This window comes from Neoarius graeffei, chromosome 22, assembly GCF_027579695.1.
Source record: "Neoarius graeffei isolate fNeoGra1 chromosome 22, fNeoGra1.pri, whole genome shotgun sequence".
Lineage (NCBI taxonomy): Eukaryota > Metazoa > Chordata > Actinopteri > Siluriformes > Ariidae > Neoarius > Neoarius graeffei.
In genome coordinates, this window is record NC_083590.1 from 56,835,633 (window position 1) to 56,852,928 (window position 17,296).

The 17,296-nt window shown below is 40.5% G+C and overlaps 1 protein-coding gene across 4 annotated transcripts in view; it reads right to left on the reverse strand.

Moving 5' to 3' along the window:
* Positions 1-17,296, reverse strand: part of pals2b (protein associated with LIN7 2, MAGUK p55 family member b) — a 114,069-nt gene that overhangs the window by 58,752 nt on the left and 38,021 nt on the right. For all 4 annotated transcript variants that reach the window (XM_060905015.1, XM_060905011.1, XM_060905013.1 and 1 more), the window contains exons 8-10: positions 15,778-15,846; positions 15,512-15,673; positions 11,785-11,987 (exon numbers count right to left, since the gene is read on the reverse strand). In XM_060905015.1, the coding sequence (XP_060760998.1) occupies positions 11,785-11,987; positions 15,512-15,673; positions 15,778-15,846 (434 nt within the window). The remainder of the gene's footprint in view (positions 1-11,784; positions 11,988-15,511; positions 15,674-15,777; positions 15,847-17,296) is intronic.

Below are 17,296 nucleotides of genomic sequence, written 5' to 3' on the forward strand. Positions count from 1 at the left end.
TAATAGCGATCCGTAATATCAATAGTAATGCTTATATTTAGTATGTGAAGTAGATACAAGTAGATTGTTCCTGTATAAAGGGGAAAAATTAATTTCCTGGAATAGAATGGCCACTTGATACAGCTGGAAACTGGCCAGACCCTGAGCCCTGAAGGCTTGGAAGAAGTAGAATTCAACTGAAAACAAACAAACAAACAAACAAACAAACAAACAAACAAAAACAAACAAACAAACAAATAGAATCAGTTCCTGTTAGCTGTACTGTGAACTCCATCAACGGACACAAGTTCTCGCTGTACATGGCTTCAGATCTAACATCAGTGATTTCAGCTGAGCTACTTCTGAAGCCAGAACATCCATACGTCTATGGCTAGCAGGCTCTTTGGACTGTGATGTTTGGGCCAGATTCAACTCCATATTTGGAGCCAAGTGATCAATGCTGTGGCATTAGCATTACCAATGTCTGATTATTTCAGAGAGGCACCTGAAGAACAAAGTCTAGGCATCTGGCACAGAACTAATGCCACTTCTCAGCTCTTAGAATGTTCAGACATTGATCACATGGCTATGAACCCTGCGTTTTTGGAGAAGATTGCATGTATACAGAGGGAACCATCAATTCAGTTATCCACCATGAGGAAAGCTATGTCAAGAAATGACAGCAAATCATTCCTGGAAATGACAGAAAAAGAAAGCAAGCCTGCTACTTCTCCTGGTAAAAGAGGCTATGAAACTGAATGAATCACTGAGTGAATTCCAAACAAGTACAACTTGCTATCAAAAGTGTCAACAGCAAAGCCTCCACCATCACCTCCAAGTCTAATTTACAGCATTTGGCAGATGTCCTTATCCAGAGTGACTTACAGAAGTGCTTTGAAGTCTAAATACATCCTGCTACTGGTTCACTAGGTCATGGACTATACACTGAGTGCAGAATTATTAGGCAAGTGAGTATTTTGACCACAACATCCTTTTAATGCATGTTGTCCCACTCCAAGCTGTTTAGGCTTGAAAGCCTACTACCAATTAAGTATATCAGGTGCTGTGCATCTGTGTAATGAGAGGGGGTGTGGTCTAATGACATCAACACCCTATATCAGGTGTGCATAATTATTAGGCAACCTCTTTTCCTCTGGCAAAATGGGTCAGAAGAGAGATCTGACAGACTTTGAAAAGTATAAAATTGTGAGATGTCTTGCAGACGGATGCAGCACTCTTGAAATTGCGAAGATGTTGAAACGTGATCACCGAACAATCAAGCGTTTCATTGCAAATAGTCAACAGGGTCGAAAGAAGCGTGTGGGGAAAAAAAGGCGCAAAATAACTGCACATGATCTGCGGAAAATCAAGCGTGAAGCTAACAAGCAGCCATTAGCATCCAGTTCTGCCATATTCCAGAGTTGCAACATTCCTGGAGTGTCAAAGAGTACAAGGTGTGCAATACTGAGGGACATGGCCAAGGTAAGGAAGGCTGAAAAACGACCACCACTGAGTAAGGCACACAAGATAAAACGTCAAGACTGGGCCAAGAAATATCTTAAGACTGATTTTTCTAAGGTGCTGTGGTCTGATGAGATGAGTGACTCTTGATGGACCAGATGGATGGGCCTGTGGCTGGATCAGTAATGGGCACAGAGCTCCACTCCGACTCAGACGCCAGCAAGGTGGAGGTGGAGTACTGCTATAGGCTGGTATCATCAAAGACGAGCTTGTTGGACCTTTTCGAGTTGAGGATGGACTCAAGCTCAACTCCCAGACCTACTGCCAGTTCCTGGAAGAAACCTTCTTCAAGCAGTGGTATAGGAAAAAGTCAGCATCTTTCAAGAAGAACATGATTTTCATGCAGGATAATGCTCCAAATACTCCAAATACTCCACTGCGTGGCTAGCCAGTAAAGGTCTGAAAGGTGAAAAAATAATGACATGGCCCCCTTGTTCACCTGACCTAAACCCCATAGAGAACCTGTGGTCCATTATAAAACGTGAGGTCTACAAAGAGGGAAAACAGTACACCTCTCTGAACAGCGTCTGGGAGGCCGTGGTTGCTGCTGCACACAATGTTGGTCATGAACAGGTAAAGAAATTGACAGAATCTATGGATGGAAGGCTTTTGAGTGTCCTCATGAAGAAGGGTGGCTATATTGGTCACTGATTTGTTTTTGTTTTGTGTTTGAATGTCAGATATGTTTATTTGCAAATCTGGAGTTGTCATATCAGTGTACCTGGTGAAAATAAATAAGTGAAATGGCTACATATTTGGTTTTTATTAAGTTGCCTAATAATTCTGCACAGTGAAAGTTACCTGAACACATACATATTCTCCTAAAATGGCCAAAACTAAAAACGCCCCACTCTAACTTCCATACATATTCAGCTTTGATATTTATGAGTCTTTTTGGTTGATTGAGAACATAGTTGTTGTTCAATAATAAAACTAATCCTCAAAAATACAACTTGCCTAATAATTCTGCACTCCGTGTATGAGTACTATCAGTCTAAAACAACTCAATGAAGAGGTAGGTCATTAGTCATCGTTTGAAGACAGCAAGTGACACAGCTGTTCGGAGTTCATTCCACCACCTAGGTGCCAGAACAGAGAAGAGCTTTGATGTATGCTTTCTTTGTACCTTGAGAGATGGTGAGACCAGTTAAGCAGCGCTAGAGGAGTGGAGGGAGAGTGGTGCAGTGTGGGGTGTGACAATGTAGGTGGTTGCTGGTCCATTTTTGGCTTTGTTGGTAGGCATCAGCATCTTAAATCTGATGCTGGTAGCTACAGGAATCCAGATGGAGGGAGTGTAGTAATGGAATGGTATGGGAGAACTTAGGAAGGTTGAAAACAAGTTGTGCAGCTGCATTGTGGATCAGTTGCAGAGGTCAAATGGCATACAGAGGCAGACCAACCAGGAGTAATTTGCAGCAGTCCAGACACAAGATAACAATGGACTGAACAAGCATCTGAGTGGCTGTAAAGAAAAAAATTGGCATGAGTGCTTCAGATTAGCAATATGAGAGCAGAAGCACAGTTGATTGTCCATGGTTACCCCAAGGTTGTATGCAGTAACAGATGAAATTTAAGAATTGTCCAGTAGATCACAAGATCCTGACATGGGGATGAATCACTTGGGGTGAATAGCAGTTCAGGTTTCTGGGATTAAATGACAGCTGATGAGCTGTCATCCATGATCAGATGTCTGCCGGACATGCTGTGATTCAAGCAGAAACACAAGTATCTGAGTAAGGAAACAAGGGGACAAGTTTGGTGTCATCCGCATAGCAAGGGTATGACAATCCATGTGAGGTTATGACCTCACCAAGAGATCGAGTATAAAGAACTGAGCCTTGTGGGACACCAGTGGAGAGTCTGAATGGAGTAGATGTGGATCCCCTCCATGTCAGTAATCAGCTCATCTGGTTACAACTAGGATAAATCCATACAAATTCCATAAAATTATTAAAAACAAATGTAAACAAGTGTTGCTAGGCAAAACAAACTTCGCCCGATAGCACTTAGGATGAATATGAAGGAAGATATCACAAAAAAAATTATTTTGACCTTTTTGGTGACCTTGACCTTGTGTGTGAACATACTTAGCATGGTTCTGATTCTGATTCTCTGCTGCTCTCAGCCAATCAGAACACACCGTACTGCGATTGTTACACTCTTACATTCTTACAGCACAATGACATAGTGGCTACTGCCTCTATATGAGGCAGCAGCCACAAAAACCTTGACCCTGACCGGCTGACCCCCAAAATTTTGGAGGTTCTATTTGAGACCAATGCCCATCTATCCTGAAAGTTTCATGAAGATTGGTCCAGCTGTTTTCCCATAACATCATTAACAAAAAAAAAAAGCAAAGAAACAAAGAAACCCGACCAAAAACAATACCTCGCCCCCTGGTGGACTCCGTCCGTCACGGGCGAGGTAATAAGATCGATAAATGTAAATTCATAAGAAGGAACTCCAATCTCAGTCTGCTGTTGTTGAGCAGTATTTGTTTATATTTGGAGGCTATTTTGCAAAACTTGCCAAGTCTTGTTTTTGGTAATAATATACAAGTTCAGATATAAATTCATAAATCTGGAATTGTAATGTTTGTAGGCTGCTGTTTCATAGTTAATTACGCAGGGGAACTTTGCACATAAAAAGAGCCCTGAAACCACATATAGGAAATTGGTATAAAAGTATTACATTATTAATATGCAATTATTATATCCATAATATAATAGGTGTTATTTGTGGCACACAACCTTTTTACTCAGGTCAAAAGCATAGTTCGTACATTAGATACCCATTTAACCCTAAAAGGACCTAAACTACTGAGTGGGATCAGTTCGAACCTCAGAGGTGGTGCGCTGCTCAGTCTATTCAACTGACATAACTTTTTGCTTTTAGGAGTTTGTTACTCTCTAGATTCTTTATCTAAAAGTATGTTTGTTTCAAGATTGATGAAAAAAAGTGTTTAACAAGGTGACTGATTTTCTGTTGGGTTGCCATAACTCTGAGATTTGTTGCAAAAATATTTCAGCAAGTTAGTCGCTTCTTTGTGTGTCTATCTTTGCCCATCTGTATGTTTGCATGCTTGTCTCAGATGTCTGCCATAATTAAGAATATAACTCTTTCTTACAAATTGTAGATAACTAGTGAACCTGTTAGTTATAGAGTTACTGAAATGTCTGATGCTTATCTGTCCATGCACTCTCCACACACAACCACAACAGGTTCCTCATCCTTGCACCGATCCTGTAAATGTGCTTTGTGCTAATATGCTAATGATTAATAACAATGTGTCCACATACCAACTCTTCAATAAAAAGCTGGGATAAGTGATTCCTTATTTGAATAAAAGATTTTATAAGACAAAATTTGAAACCTGCACATGTCAAATATACCGGTAATACAACCCCGATTCCAAAAAAGTTGGGACAAAGTACAAATTGTAAATTAAATCGGAATGCAATAATTTACAAATCTCAAAAACTGATATTGTATTCACAATAGAACATAGACAACATATCAAATGTCGAAAGTGAGACATTTTGAAATTTCATGCCGAATATTGGCTCATTTGAAATTTCATGACAGCAACACATCTCAAAAAAGTTGGGACAGGGGCAATAAGAGGCTGGAAAAGTTAAAGGTACAAAAAAGGAACAGCTGGAGGACCAAATTGCAACTCATTAGGTCAATTGGCAATAGGTCATTAACATGACTGGGTATAAAAAGAGCATCTTGGAGTGGCAGCGGCTCTCAGAAGTAAAGATGGGAAGAGGATCACCAATCCCCCTAATTCTGCACCGACAAATAGTGGAGCAATATCAGAAAGGAGTTCGACAGTGTAAAATTGCAAAGAGTTTGAACATATCATCATCTACAGTGCATAATATCATCAAAAGATTCAAAGAATCTGGAAGAATCTCTGTGCGTAAGGGTCAAGGCCGGAAAACCATACTGGGTGCCCGTGATCTTCGGGCCCTTAGACGGCACTGCATCACATACAGGCATGCTTCTGTATTGGAAATCACAAAATGGGCTCAGGAATATTTCCAGAGAACATTATCTGTGAACACAATTCACCGTGCCATCCGCCGTTGCCAGCTAAAACTCTATAGTTCAAAGAAGAAGCCGTATCTAAACATGATCCAGAAGCGCAGACGTCTTCTCTGGGCCAAGGCTCATTTAAAATGGACTGTGGCAAAGTGGAAAACTGTTCTGTGGTCAGACGAATCAAAATTTGAAGTTCTTTATGGAAATCAGGGACGCCGTGTCATTCGGACTAAAGAGGAGAAGGACGACCCGAGTTGTTATCAGCGCTCAGTTCAGAAGCCTGCATCTCTGATGGTATGGGGTTGCATTAGTGCGTGTGGCATGGGCAGCTTACACATCTGGAAAGACACCATCAATGCTGAAAGGTATATCCAGGTTCTAGAGCAACATATGCTCCCACCCAGACGACGTCTCTTTCAGGGAAGACCTTGCATTTTCCAACATGACAATGCCAAACCACATACTGCATCAATTACAGCATCATGGCTGTGTAGAAGAAGGGTCCGGGTACTGAACTGGCCAGCCTGCAGTCCAGATCTTTCACCCATAGAAAACATTTGGCGCATCATAAAACGGAAGATACGACAAAAAAGACCCAAGACAGTTGAGCAACTAGAATCCTACATTAGACAAGAATGGGTTAACATTCCTATCGCTAAACTTGAGCAACTTGTCTCCTCAGTCCCCAGACGTTTACAGACTGTTGTAAAGAGAAAAGGGGATGTCTCACAGTGGGAAACATGGCCTTGTCCCAACTTTTTTGAGATGTGTTGTTGTCATGAAATTTAAAATCACCTAATTTTTCTCTTTAAATGATACATTTTCTCAGTTTAAACATTTGATATGTCATCTATGTTCTATTCTGAATAAAATATGGAATTTGAAACTTCCACATCATTGCATTCCGTTTTTATTTACAATTTGTACTTTGTGGGCGGCACAGTGGTGTAGTGGTTAGAGCTGTTGCCTCACAGCAAGAAGGTCCGGGTTCGAGCCCCGTGGCCGGCGAGGGCCTTTCTGTGCGGAGTTTGCATGTTCTCCCCGTGTCCGTGTGGGTTTCCTCCGGGTGCTCCGGTTTCCCCCACAGTCCAAAGACATGCAGGTTAGGTTAACTGGTGACTCTAAATTGAGCGTAGGTGTGAATGTGAGTGTGAATGGTTGTCTGTGTCTATGTGTCAGCCCTCTGATGACCTGGCGACTTGTCCAGGGTGTACCCCGCCTTTTGCCCGTAGTCAGCTGGGATAGGCTCCAGCTCGCCTGCGACCCTGTAGAACAGGATAAAGCGGCTAGAGACAATGAGATGAGATGAGATATATATGCTGATTCTGAATTTAGTGCCAGCAACATATTTCAAAAAAGTTGGGAAAGGGGCAACAAAAGACTGGAAAAGTTGTGTAATGCTTAAATTTTTTTTTTTAAATTGGGAACAGGTCAATAAGATGATTGGGTACAAAAAAGAGCATCCCAGAGAGGCGGAGTCTCTCAGAAGTAAAGATGAGGAGGGGTTCACCACTCTGTGAAAGACTGCGTGGGCAAACAGTGCAGCAATTTAAGAATAACGTTCCTCAATGTAAAACTGCACAGAATTTGGGGATCACAGCATCTATGGTCCATAATATCATTAAAAGATTCAGAGAATCTGGAGAAATCTCTGTATGCAAGAGACAAGGCTGAAAACTGACATTGGATGCCTGTGATCTTCAGGCCCTCAGGAGACACTGCATTAAAAGCAGACACGTGTCTGTAGTGGAAATCACTGTATGGGCTCAGGAACACTTCAGAAAACCATCGTCTGTGAGAACACTTCATTACTGCATCCACAAATGCAAGTTAAAACCAGATATAAACAATATCCAGAAACCCCGCCCCCTTCTCTGGGTCCGAGCTCTTTTACGATGGACTGAGGCGAAGTGGAAAACTGTCCCGAGGTCTGACGAATCAAAAGTAGAAATTCTTTTTAGAAATCATGGACACCACGTCCTCCAGGCTAAAGAGAGGAGGGACCATCCGGTTTGTCATCAGTGCACAGCTCAAAAGCATTCAGCATCTGTGATGGTATGAGGGGGCATTAGTGCACATGACATGGGTAGCTTGTACATCTTGGAAGGCATCATTAATGCTGACTGATATATACATGTTTCAGAGCAACATGCTGCCATCCAGATAACATCTTGTTCAGGGAAGGCCTTCCTTCTTTCAGCAAGACAATGCCAAACCGCTTTCTGCACATATTACAACTGCATGGCTCTGTAGTAAGAGAGTCCAGGTGCTAAACTGGCCTGCTGCAGTCCAGACCTGTCTCTTATTGAAAACATTTGGTGCATTATGAAGCACAAAATACGACAAAGGAGACCCCAAACTGTTGAAAAAATGAAACTGTATATCAAGCAAAAATGGGACATTTCTCTTTCAAAACTACAGCAGTTGGTCTCCTCAGTTCTCAAATGTTTACAGAGTGTTGTTAAAAGTAGAGGTGATGCAACACAGTGGTAAACACGCCCCTGTCCCAACTTTTCTGAGACGTGTTGCTGACATCAAAGTTAACATGAGCGTATATTTAAAAAAAAATTCTCAATTCCAACATCATTTCAATCTCATCAAATTCTGTTTTTTACTTACATTTTACACAACGTCCCAACTTTTTTGGAATTGGGACTGTAATTTTTATTTAATGTTTGTCTGCTGTATATTTTTGGATATTTTTAAGTGTTATGTGTAGCACCCTGATTCAGGAGAAACTGTATTTCATCCAGTCCTCAGCCTTGTGTTTAATTAGAATAATAATACACTTGCTTACTTACTAAGATTAAAGCAAGGGTCATCAAGTACTAGTGCATATCTAAAAAATTAGAATATCATGAAAAAGTTCAATATTTTCCATCAGTTATTTAAGAAAGCGAAAACTTAACGTATTCTAGCATCATTATACAAAATGTTTCAAGCATTTTTCTATTTCAGTTTTAATATTTATGGCCTACAGAGCAAAAAAAATAAAAATATTAGAGTATTTGATTTTGAGTAAAACAGTATAAATCCCATGTATCTCTCGGTCTAGTTCAGTACACACAACCACAATCATGGGGAAGAATGCTGACTTGACAGTTGTCCAGAAGATGATCGACACCCTCCAAAAGGCCACAAAAGGTTAATGTTGAAAAGGCTGCCTGGAAAAGGTTCACAAGCAACAGGGATGAGCGCAGCCTTGAGAGGATTGTCAAGAAAAGTTGATTCAAGAACTTGGGAGAGCTTCACAAGGAGCGGACTGAGGCTGGTGTCAGTGCATCAAGAGCCACCACACACAGACATCTTCAGGAAAGGGGCTACAATGGTCACATTCTTAATATCAAACCCCTCCTGAGCCAGAGACATTGTCAGAAGTGTCTTACCTGGGTTAAGGAGAGAAAGAACTGGACTGTTGCTCGGTGGTCCAAAGACCTCTTTTCAGATGAAAATAAATTTTGCATTTCATTTGGAAATCAAGGTTCTTGAGTCTGGAGGAAGAGTGGAGAGGCACAGAATCCAAGGAGTTTGAAGTCCAGCGTGAAGTTGTTGCAGTTTATGATGATTTGGGTCAACGCAGCATCTACCAGGAGATTTTAGAGCACTTCATGTTCCATCTGCTGACAAGCTTTATGGAGATGCCAATTTCCTTTTCCAGCAGGACTTAGCACCTGCCCACAGTGCCAAAACTACTACCAAATGATTTGCTGACTGATATTACTGTGCTTGATTGGCCAGCCAACTTGCCTGACCTGAACCCCATAGAGAATCTATGGGCTATTGTCAAGAGGAAGATGAGAAACACCCGACCCAAAAATACAGACGAGCTGAAGGCTGCAATCAGAGCAGCCTGGGCTTCAGTAACACCTCAGCAGTGCCACAGGCTGATCACCTCCATGCCATGACCCATTGATGCAGTAATTTGTGGTAAAGGAGCCCCAACCAAATACGGAGTGTATAAATGAACACACTTGTCATAAGTTGGACATTTCTGTATTGTAAATCCTTTTTTGATTGATCTTCGGAAATATTCTAATAATCTGATATACTGGATTTCTGATATTCATGAGCTTTAAGTCATAATTATCAAAATTAAAACAAAAAAAGCCTTGAAATACTTCACTTTATGTGTAATGAATATAGAATATATGAAGGTTGACCTTTTTGAATTAAATTATGAAAAAAGAGAACTTTTTCACAATATTCTAATTGTTTGAGATGCACTAGTATGGTATTTCATAGCAAAATACTAAGTCATATGGTCACCATGATAGGTTTTGCTATGTGTATAAACACACAAGAAGGTATTCCAAGTCATGTTTTGCTAGTTCAGGTATAAAAGAAGAAAATGTATGTATGTATGTATGTATGTATGTATGTATGTATTTATTTACAACCCCAAATCAGAAAAAGTTGGGACCGTGTGCTGAAATTGAAATTTAAACTGAAAACAATGATTTGTAAATAATCTTTGACCTGTATTGCACTCAAAACAATACAACAGCACATTATTTGGTGTTTTGATGTTGAATGGTCCTTTTCCTCTTTGGTCCGGAGCACACAGTCCCCATTTCTTCTTCTAAAAAAAAAGGCCTGGAATACTGATTGGTCTGACCACAATGCACGTTTCCACTGTGTGATGGTCCATCCCAGATGCCTCCGAGCCCAGAGAAGTCGATGGTGTTTCTGGACACAGTTAACATAAGGCTTCCTTTTTGCACAGTAAAGTTTTAACTGGTGTTTGTGGATGTAACTCCATATTGTAGAGCTCAACAAAGGTTTGCCAAAGGCGGCACGGTGGTGTAGTGGTTAGCACTGTCGCCTCACAGCAAAAAGGTTCTGGCTTCAAGCACAGCAGCCGACGGGGGCCTTTCTGTGCGGAGTTTGCATGTTCTCCTCATGTCTGCATGCGTTTCCTCTAGGTGCTCTGGTTTCCCCACAGTCCAAAGACATGCAGTTAACTGGCGACTTTAAATTTCCCATAGGTGTGAATATCTGAGCACGAGTAGTATAGTGGCTACCAGTGGCAACTTTGTATGCCTTCAACTTGGCCATGCTGAGCTGTGCCCTTCATAATTTAGCTGTAAGAAAGGATGATTCCAGCACTACTGAACTCACAGAAATGGTGCTATACAAGTCCGTTATCAGTAGTAATTCTGATTAATTCAGCTATAGAGGACGATTCTTGATGCAGTGCATCTGAGGGACTGAAGATCATGGCTGTTCTGCTTTGGCTTGAGCCCTTTGCTCTTTATGCACCAAAATTCCTCCAGATTCCTTGAATCATTTTAATGCACCATAGAGGGTGAAATATCCAAATCCCTTCCTATCTTTCTTTGAGGAACATTGTTTTTAAGCATTTCAATTATTTTCTCATGTATTTGTTGATAAACTGGAGATCCTCGGCCCGTCTTTTCTCCTCAAAGACTCGGCCTTTCCTGGATACTGATTTTGTACCAAATCATGATTACAGTCACCTGTTGTCATAACCTGTTTCAAATCCCATCATTATTTAAGTATTTTACCTCATTACTCGCCCTAAATTTCCCTGTCCCAACTTTTTTTGGAATGTGTTGCAGGTCTGAAACACAGGAATGTGTCTGTCTGCAATGAAATACATGTCAAAGTACATTTAGAAATCACTGCTTTCTTTTTTAATTTGTAGTTTCCATAACATCTCAACTTTTCCTGATTTGGGGTTGTACTTATTTTTTATTTTTTGCAAACAAAAACATATTTTATTTAAAAATCCAGTTGGTTTCCCTCTGGCTACTGATGCTAAAGTTAGGGATACATTTCAGTGTAAACATTGAATCCGCTGCATTAATTATGTTAATAGAAGACCCTCACAATGATAGTAAGACAAATATATACGTGTGTGTGTGGGGGGGGGGGGGGGGGGGGGAGCACAAAACATTCAAATAAAAACCTATTCTTTAAAAAATCATATTTGAGTTACTCAAATGTACAGCCCTGTGCAGATTTTGTAAATGGAGATTGTGATGTAAATTTCAGCTGCGCATGCAATATTAAATTTATTCCAAACAGATTCAAAAAGATTTTTCAGTGGAGATCTGACGAATATTTCCAAGACTAGGTTTAAATCACCTTCACGAGGATACATAATTAAGAGTATATGAGGTAAAATGTGTCTAAAACAAACAAAAAAATTCAAAATGAGATACTTTCAGAGATTTACATGAATGAAAATGAAATTAATAGCTTCAGGTTATGGACCTGAGGGTTGATGTCCAGGATGCAGGTGCGTCCTGTGTTCACCACCTCATGAATAGAACTTATCTTGGTGCCATACAGGTTGCCATCATACTCGCCGTGCTCCAAGAAACATCCCAATTTAATGTCCATCTCCATGTCCATCCGAGTCACAAAGTGGTAAGTCTGACCAATGTGCTCGTCTTCTCGAGGTCTTCGAGATGTGACTGAGTGACAGAAAAGGAGGTAAGGAAGCATTCACTGTGTGAAACATGCTGTCCATGTCCAGAGAAATGGCCGACTGGACAAGCTCTTACATGCATTTGTGTTTTCCTTCCACAGATGCTGAATGAACAGTTTATATATTCACTTTAACTTTGCCAAATGTTGAAAATCTCCATTTACATGTCTGTTACATCCAAAAATGTATGCACGTGTAAGACGAGGCATTTACTGACATTACTATCACAAGGAGTCTAAAATAGTGAAATCTCATTCAGTTATTATTTCAGTTATCACATGAAAGATATGGAAATCTTGTACTAATGACTGATAAAAAGAATCTCACAAATACCTTCCTGTACACATATAGCAGGGTTCCTACAGGTTTCTTCAAGTGAAATTCAAGGTTTTTTCAAGGCTTTTTAAGACCATTTATACACAAATTCAAGACCTAATTTCGCAGCCGATTTCACCGGCAAAGAAACATCTCAAAGTTGTGTTTACTTGTTTCTCAAACAAATGTGAAAATGTGCAAAGGATGATGAATAGTGTAACCTTATTGCATCACAGTACTGAGTACTCACCGTACACCACCACAATACAAAATCACGTAACGTTCAGCAGACCACGTTTTATTAATGACACATTTCATAAGCATTACTTCACTCTCTCAAACAAGATCACTATACACAAACAGACAGTCAACTCCTTAGTGCTGCACTCTTGGCAGCAATTGACTCTTCAAGGACGGGCAGTTCTGCCAACTTCTCTTTGTGGCCTCTTCGCAGGAGGTTGGACCTGGCTATCAAATCAGCTATCTTGCTCCCTGCCTTTGCCTCGGCCTCCTCAGCCAGCCTGTCTGCATCTACTCAGATCTACTCTTGCAGTCGTTACATGAGGGACTACACTAGCAACGGGCTGGCTGGCATTAGCCATGCTAGGTAGTTGGCTAACGTTGACTGCCGCTTTGGCTGGCCGAAAAACACTGGCGATGGAAGGCGTTCGCTGTTTCTCTTTCATACATGCTATGTGTTTTGATGATTTCGCGTGCGATTCTAGCGCCTTCACGCCCATTGTGCAGAGTTTAAACGCCCTTTACACACACAGCAAAACGCCTCGAATACATTGCCATCGACAGGTTTTACCCACTCACGAAATGAAATATGATGCCTCCATGCCTCGTTAAACTTACATTTGCCCATTTTTCCACAGATAGGCCTATATGTAGGCTATAGACTTTTCGGTTATACTTTTAGACTTAATTCTCCAGACTTTCCTTTTACCGCGCGCCAAACAAGTTCAGGGATGTGTGTTCGAAGAATTTTGCCCTCGGGGTGTGCGTGCGATAGCATGGTTCCGCCCACAGCTCCAGTTCCACCACTTATTTACTTACTTAGGCCGCCGGTACATTATTTACCAAAATAATGGCGGTTAAGATATTAAAAAATAATGAGAAATTCTATACAGAATACTGTGCACAGATTTTAAGACCTACACATTTAAATTCAAGGCTTTTTCAAGGCTTTTTAAGGTATTATTTCCAAATTCTTAAATTCAATGCTTTTAAGGCTTTTTAAGACCCTGCGGAAACCCTGATATAGACTTGTACAACACTAAGTAGAAAATCAGACTTTTTTTTTATCAAAAGTATGATATACAGTTAGGTCCATATATATTTGGACAATTACACAAATTTTGGTTTTTTTTTACCTGTTTACTGAAACATATTCAGGTTATAGTTATATAATGGACATGGACATAAAGTCCAGACTTTCAGCTTTCATTTGAGGGTATCCACATTAAAATTGGATGAAGGGTTTAGGAGTTTCAGCTCCTTAACATGTGCCACCCTGTTTTTTAAGGGACCAAAAGTAATTGGACAATTGACTCAAAGGCTATTTCATGAGCAGGTGTGGGTAATTCCTTCGTTATGTCATTCTCAATTAAGCAGATAAAAGGCCTGGAGTTGATTTGAGGTGTGGTGCTTGCATTTGGAAGATTTTGCTGTGAAGAAAACATGCGGTCAAAGGAGCTCTCCATGCAGGTGAAACAAGCCATCCTTAAGCTGCAAAAACAGAAAAAACCCATTCGAGAAATTGCTACAATATTAGGAGTGGCAAAATCTACAGTTTGGTACATCCTGAGAAAGAAAGAAAGAAAGAAAGAAAGAAAGAAAGAAAGAAAGAAAGAAAGAAAGAAAGAAAGAAAGCACTGGTGAACTCATCAATGCAAAAAGACCTGGACACCTACAGAAGACAACAGTAGTGGATGATCGCAGAATAATTTCCATGGTGAAGAGAAACCCCTTCATAACAGCCAACCAAGTGAACAACACTCTCCAGGAGGTAGGCGTATCAATATCCAAATCTACCATAAAGAGAAGACTGCATGAAAGTAAATACAGAGGGTTCACTGCACGGTGCAAGCCACTCATAAGCCTCAAGAATAAAAAGGCTAGATTGGACTTTGCTAAAAAACATCTAAAAAAGCCAGCACAGTTCTGGAAGAACATTCTTTGGACAGATGAAACCAAGATCAACCTCTACCAGAATGATGGAAAGAAAAAAGTATGGTGAAGGCGTGGTACAGCTCATGATCCAAAGCATACCACATCATCCGTAAAACACGGCGGAGGCAGTGTGATGGCTTGGGCATGCATGGCTGCCAGTGGCACTGGGTCACTAGTGTTTATTGATGATGTGACACAGGACAGAAGCAGCCGGATGAATTCTGAGGTATTCAGAGACATACTGCGTGCTCAAATCCAGCCAAACTGATTGGTCGGCGTTTCATAATACAGATGGACAATGACCCAAAACATAAAGCCAAAGCAACCCAGGAGTTTATTAAAGCAAAGAAGTGGAATATTCTTGAATGGCGAAGTCAGTCACCTGATCTCAACCCAATTGAGCAGCATTTCACTTGTTAAAGACTAAACTTCAGACAGAAAGGCCCACAAACAAACAGCAACTGAAAACCGCTGCAGTAAAGGCCTGGCAGAGCATTAAAAAGGAGGAAACACAGCGTCTGGTGATGTCCATGAGTTCAAAACTTCAGGCAGTCATTGCCAACAAAGGGTTTTCAACCAAGTATTAGAAATGAACATTTTATTTACAATTATTTAATTTGTCCAATTACTTTTGAGCCCCTGAAATGAAGGGATTGTGTTTAAAAAATGCTTTAGTTCCTCACATTTTTCTGCAATCATTTTGTTCAACCCACTGAATTAAAGCTGAAAGTCTGAACTTCAACTGCATCTGAATTGTTTTGTTCAGAATTCATTGTGGTAATGTACAGAACCAAAATTAGAAAAATGTTGTCTCTGTCCAAATATTTATGGACCTAACTGTACCAAACATGAAAAAGTGTTAAACTATACTTGGGCTACATTATCCAAGTGACACAAAGATTCCAACTCTGAAGGCAATTTGATTCAAAAGTTTATTCAGTTAATTGTACCCTTTAATGAGTTATTAACTGGACTATCCACATCTTTTGATTGGATAGCAATTTTAGTGTCAGTACTCACATGGTACTGTTGTTCCATAACGATCAGGATGCAGCATCAACAGACGGTTTTTCAGGCTGCGGCGGCCCACTCCCTGAGCTCCGATCAGAACCAGTGTTCTCCTCTGGAATGGTGGCATGCATGCTACCTCCTCATAGATCTGCAGCTCGTGATGGTCAAATTCTACATTCCATCCATTGCCAATAAATATAGCACATTCAGGTCACACCCAGATTAAACAGATGGATGTCAGTGTTGGCCACAGAATAGAGCACTGCGTGACTTGCCTGCATTCTTTGAAGTGACGTACATCATTGTTTTCTTCATTTTACCGTTCGCTGTTCCACACAAGATCCCTAGCAGTAAAAGGGAAAGAGGGACAGGGCATGAAGGTCCACACATGCACAAAAATTATTGTACATATCAGTGGATGTCATAACAGGGACTCAGAATGAACCCACAGCCCTCTAGTGGCTGGCTGCAGTACCATTTTTAACAGCACCCATTCCAGTGTAATTGAATGGGAAAGGACCCAAACTTGTATTATAAGTTACATCTTCACAAATTATTTTTAGGAATAGTGTTCTGTAATTTTTACAAGTTTATTTGACTGAGCTCTCCCCCCAGTATTTTCCTTTACAATAAATGTGTTTTACAGGAGTTATTTAATAAATAAAAGGGGGTGGTTGATGAGGTGATGAGGGTTTGGACATGAGCTTCATGAATGCACATGCACTTTCCAACATGGGCCTGATGTTCTGGAAAGTTCTGTAGCAAAGCCAGGTCTCATTCTGCTGAAAACTCTTCTAAGGCCCTGGTCACACTCCAGCTCATGATGGGTTTGCGAATATTTGGCGATGAAAAATTGGTAGCATTGCCACCAATCCTACAATGCACAATGAATGATCTCTGAGCTTCATGAGTTGTTTTTTTGTGCATCTCTGCCTTGTGAGTGGCCAAAAACATTGCAAAAATTTTCAGTGCATGCATTGAAATTTTGTGGCAATGTTCTTGTTGACAAACTAAACGGCGAATACTCATAAATGGGTTTGGGAATACTTCCCAAAGCTTCGGGAAGCATCACCACCAAATGCCATGTCGATAACCCATCGCAAATCATTGCAAGCTGTAGTGAGCCCGTAGCCTTACAGACCCTCAGCGAGGAGTTATTATATACTCTATTATGTATATTATATTTTCAGCTGGTACATTTACATTAGCTATTTATACTTATCATTTTGATTACATTACATGGCATTTAGCAGATGCTCTTATCCAGAGCGATGTACAATGAGTGCAAAAGTACACAAAGTGCTGAACTTCTAGACAAGAAAGTTCTAGTGCCAAGTGAACAAGTGACAACAATACCTAGTGTAATATACTGTTGAAATACTAATACTCAAACAGCCAAGGAAACAAACCAACCATATAAAGTATAACTAACTAGAGAACTCAAAAGAGCTAACCCCAGGTGAGACCGTACACAGCCTGGGTTGGTCTAGACCGGAACACAGTTACACAGTGGGCAGGGAAGCAGGGGAGAGGTGCAGCCTGAAGAGGTGGGTCTTCAATTAATAATGCTGTACTTTGATTAAAATGATAGATATCAGCTAGCTCACAAAAGGGATCTCTGTCTTATGACTCAAAGCTCTAAAATCTTTTCCTGACAATGGTACAAAGACTATTTACAAAATTATGAATTATTGTTGTGAGTTATGTGACTACAATATACCATGTAATATATTAACGCTGTACTCTGAGTTAGCCAATTCGCTATTTTAAGTTACACTTCAGATATCTCGGTGT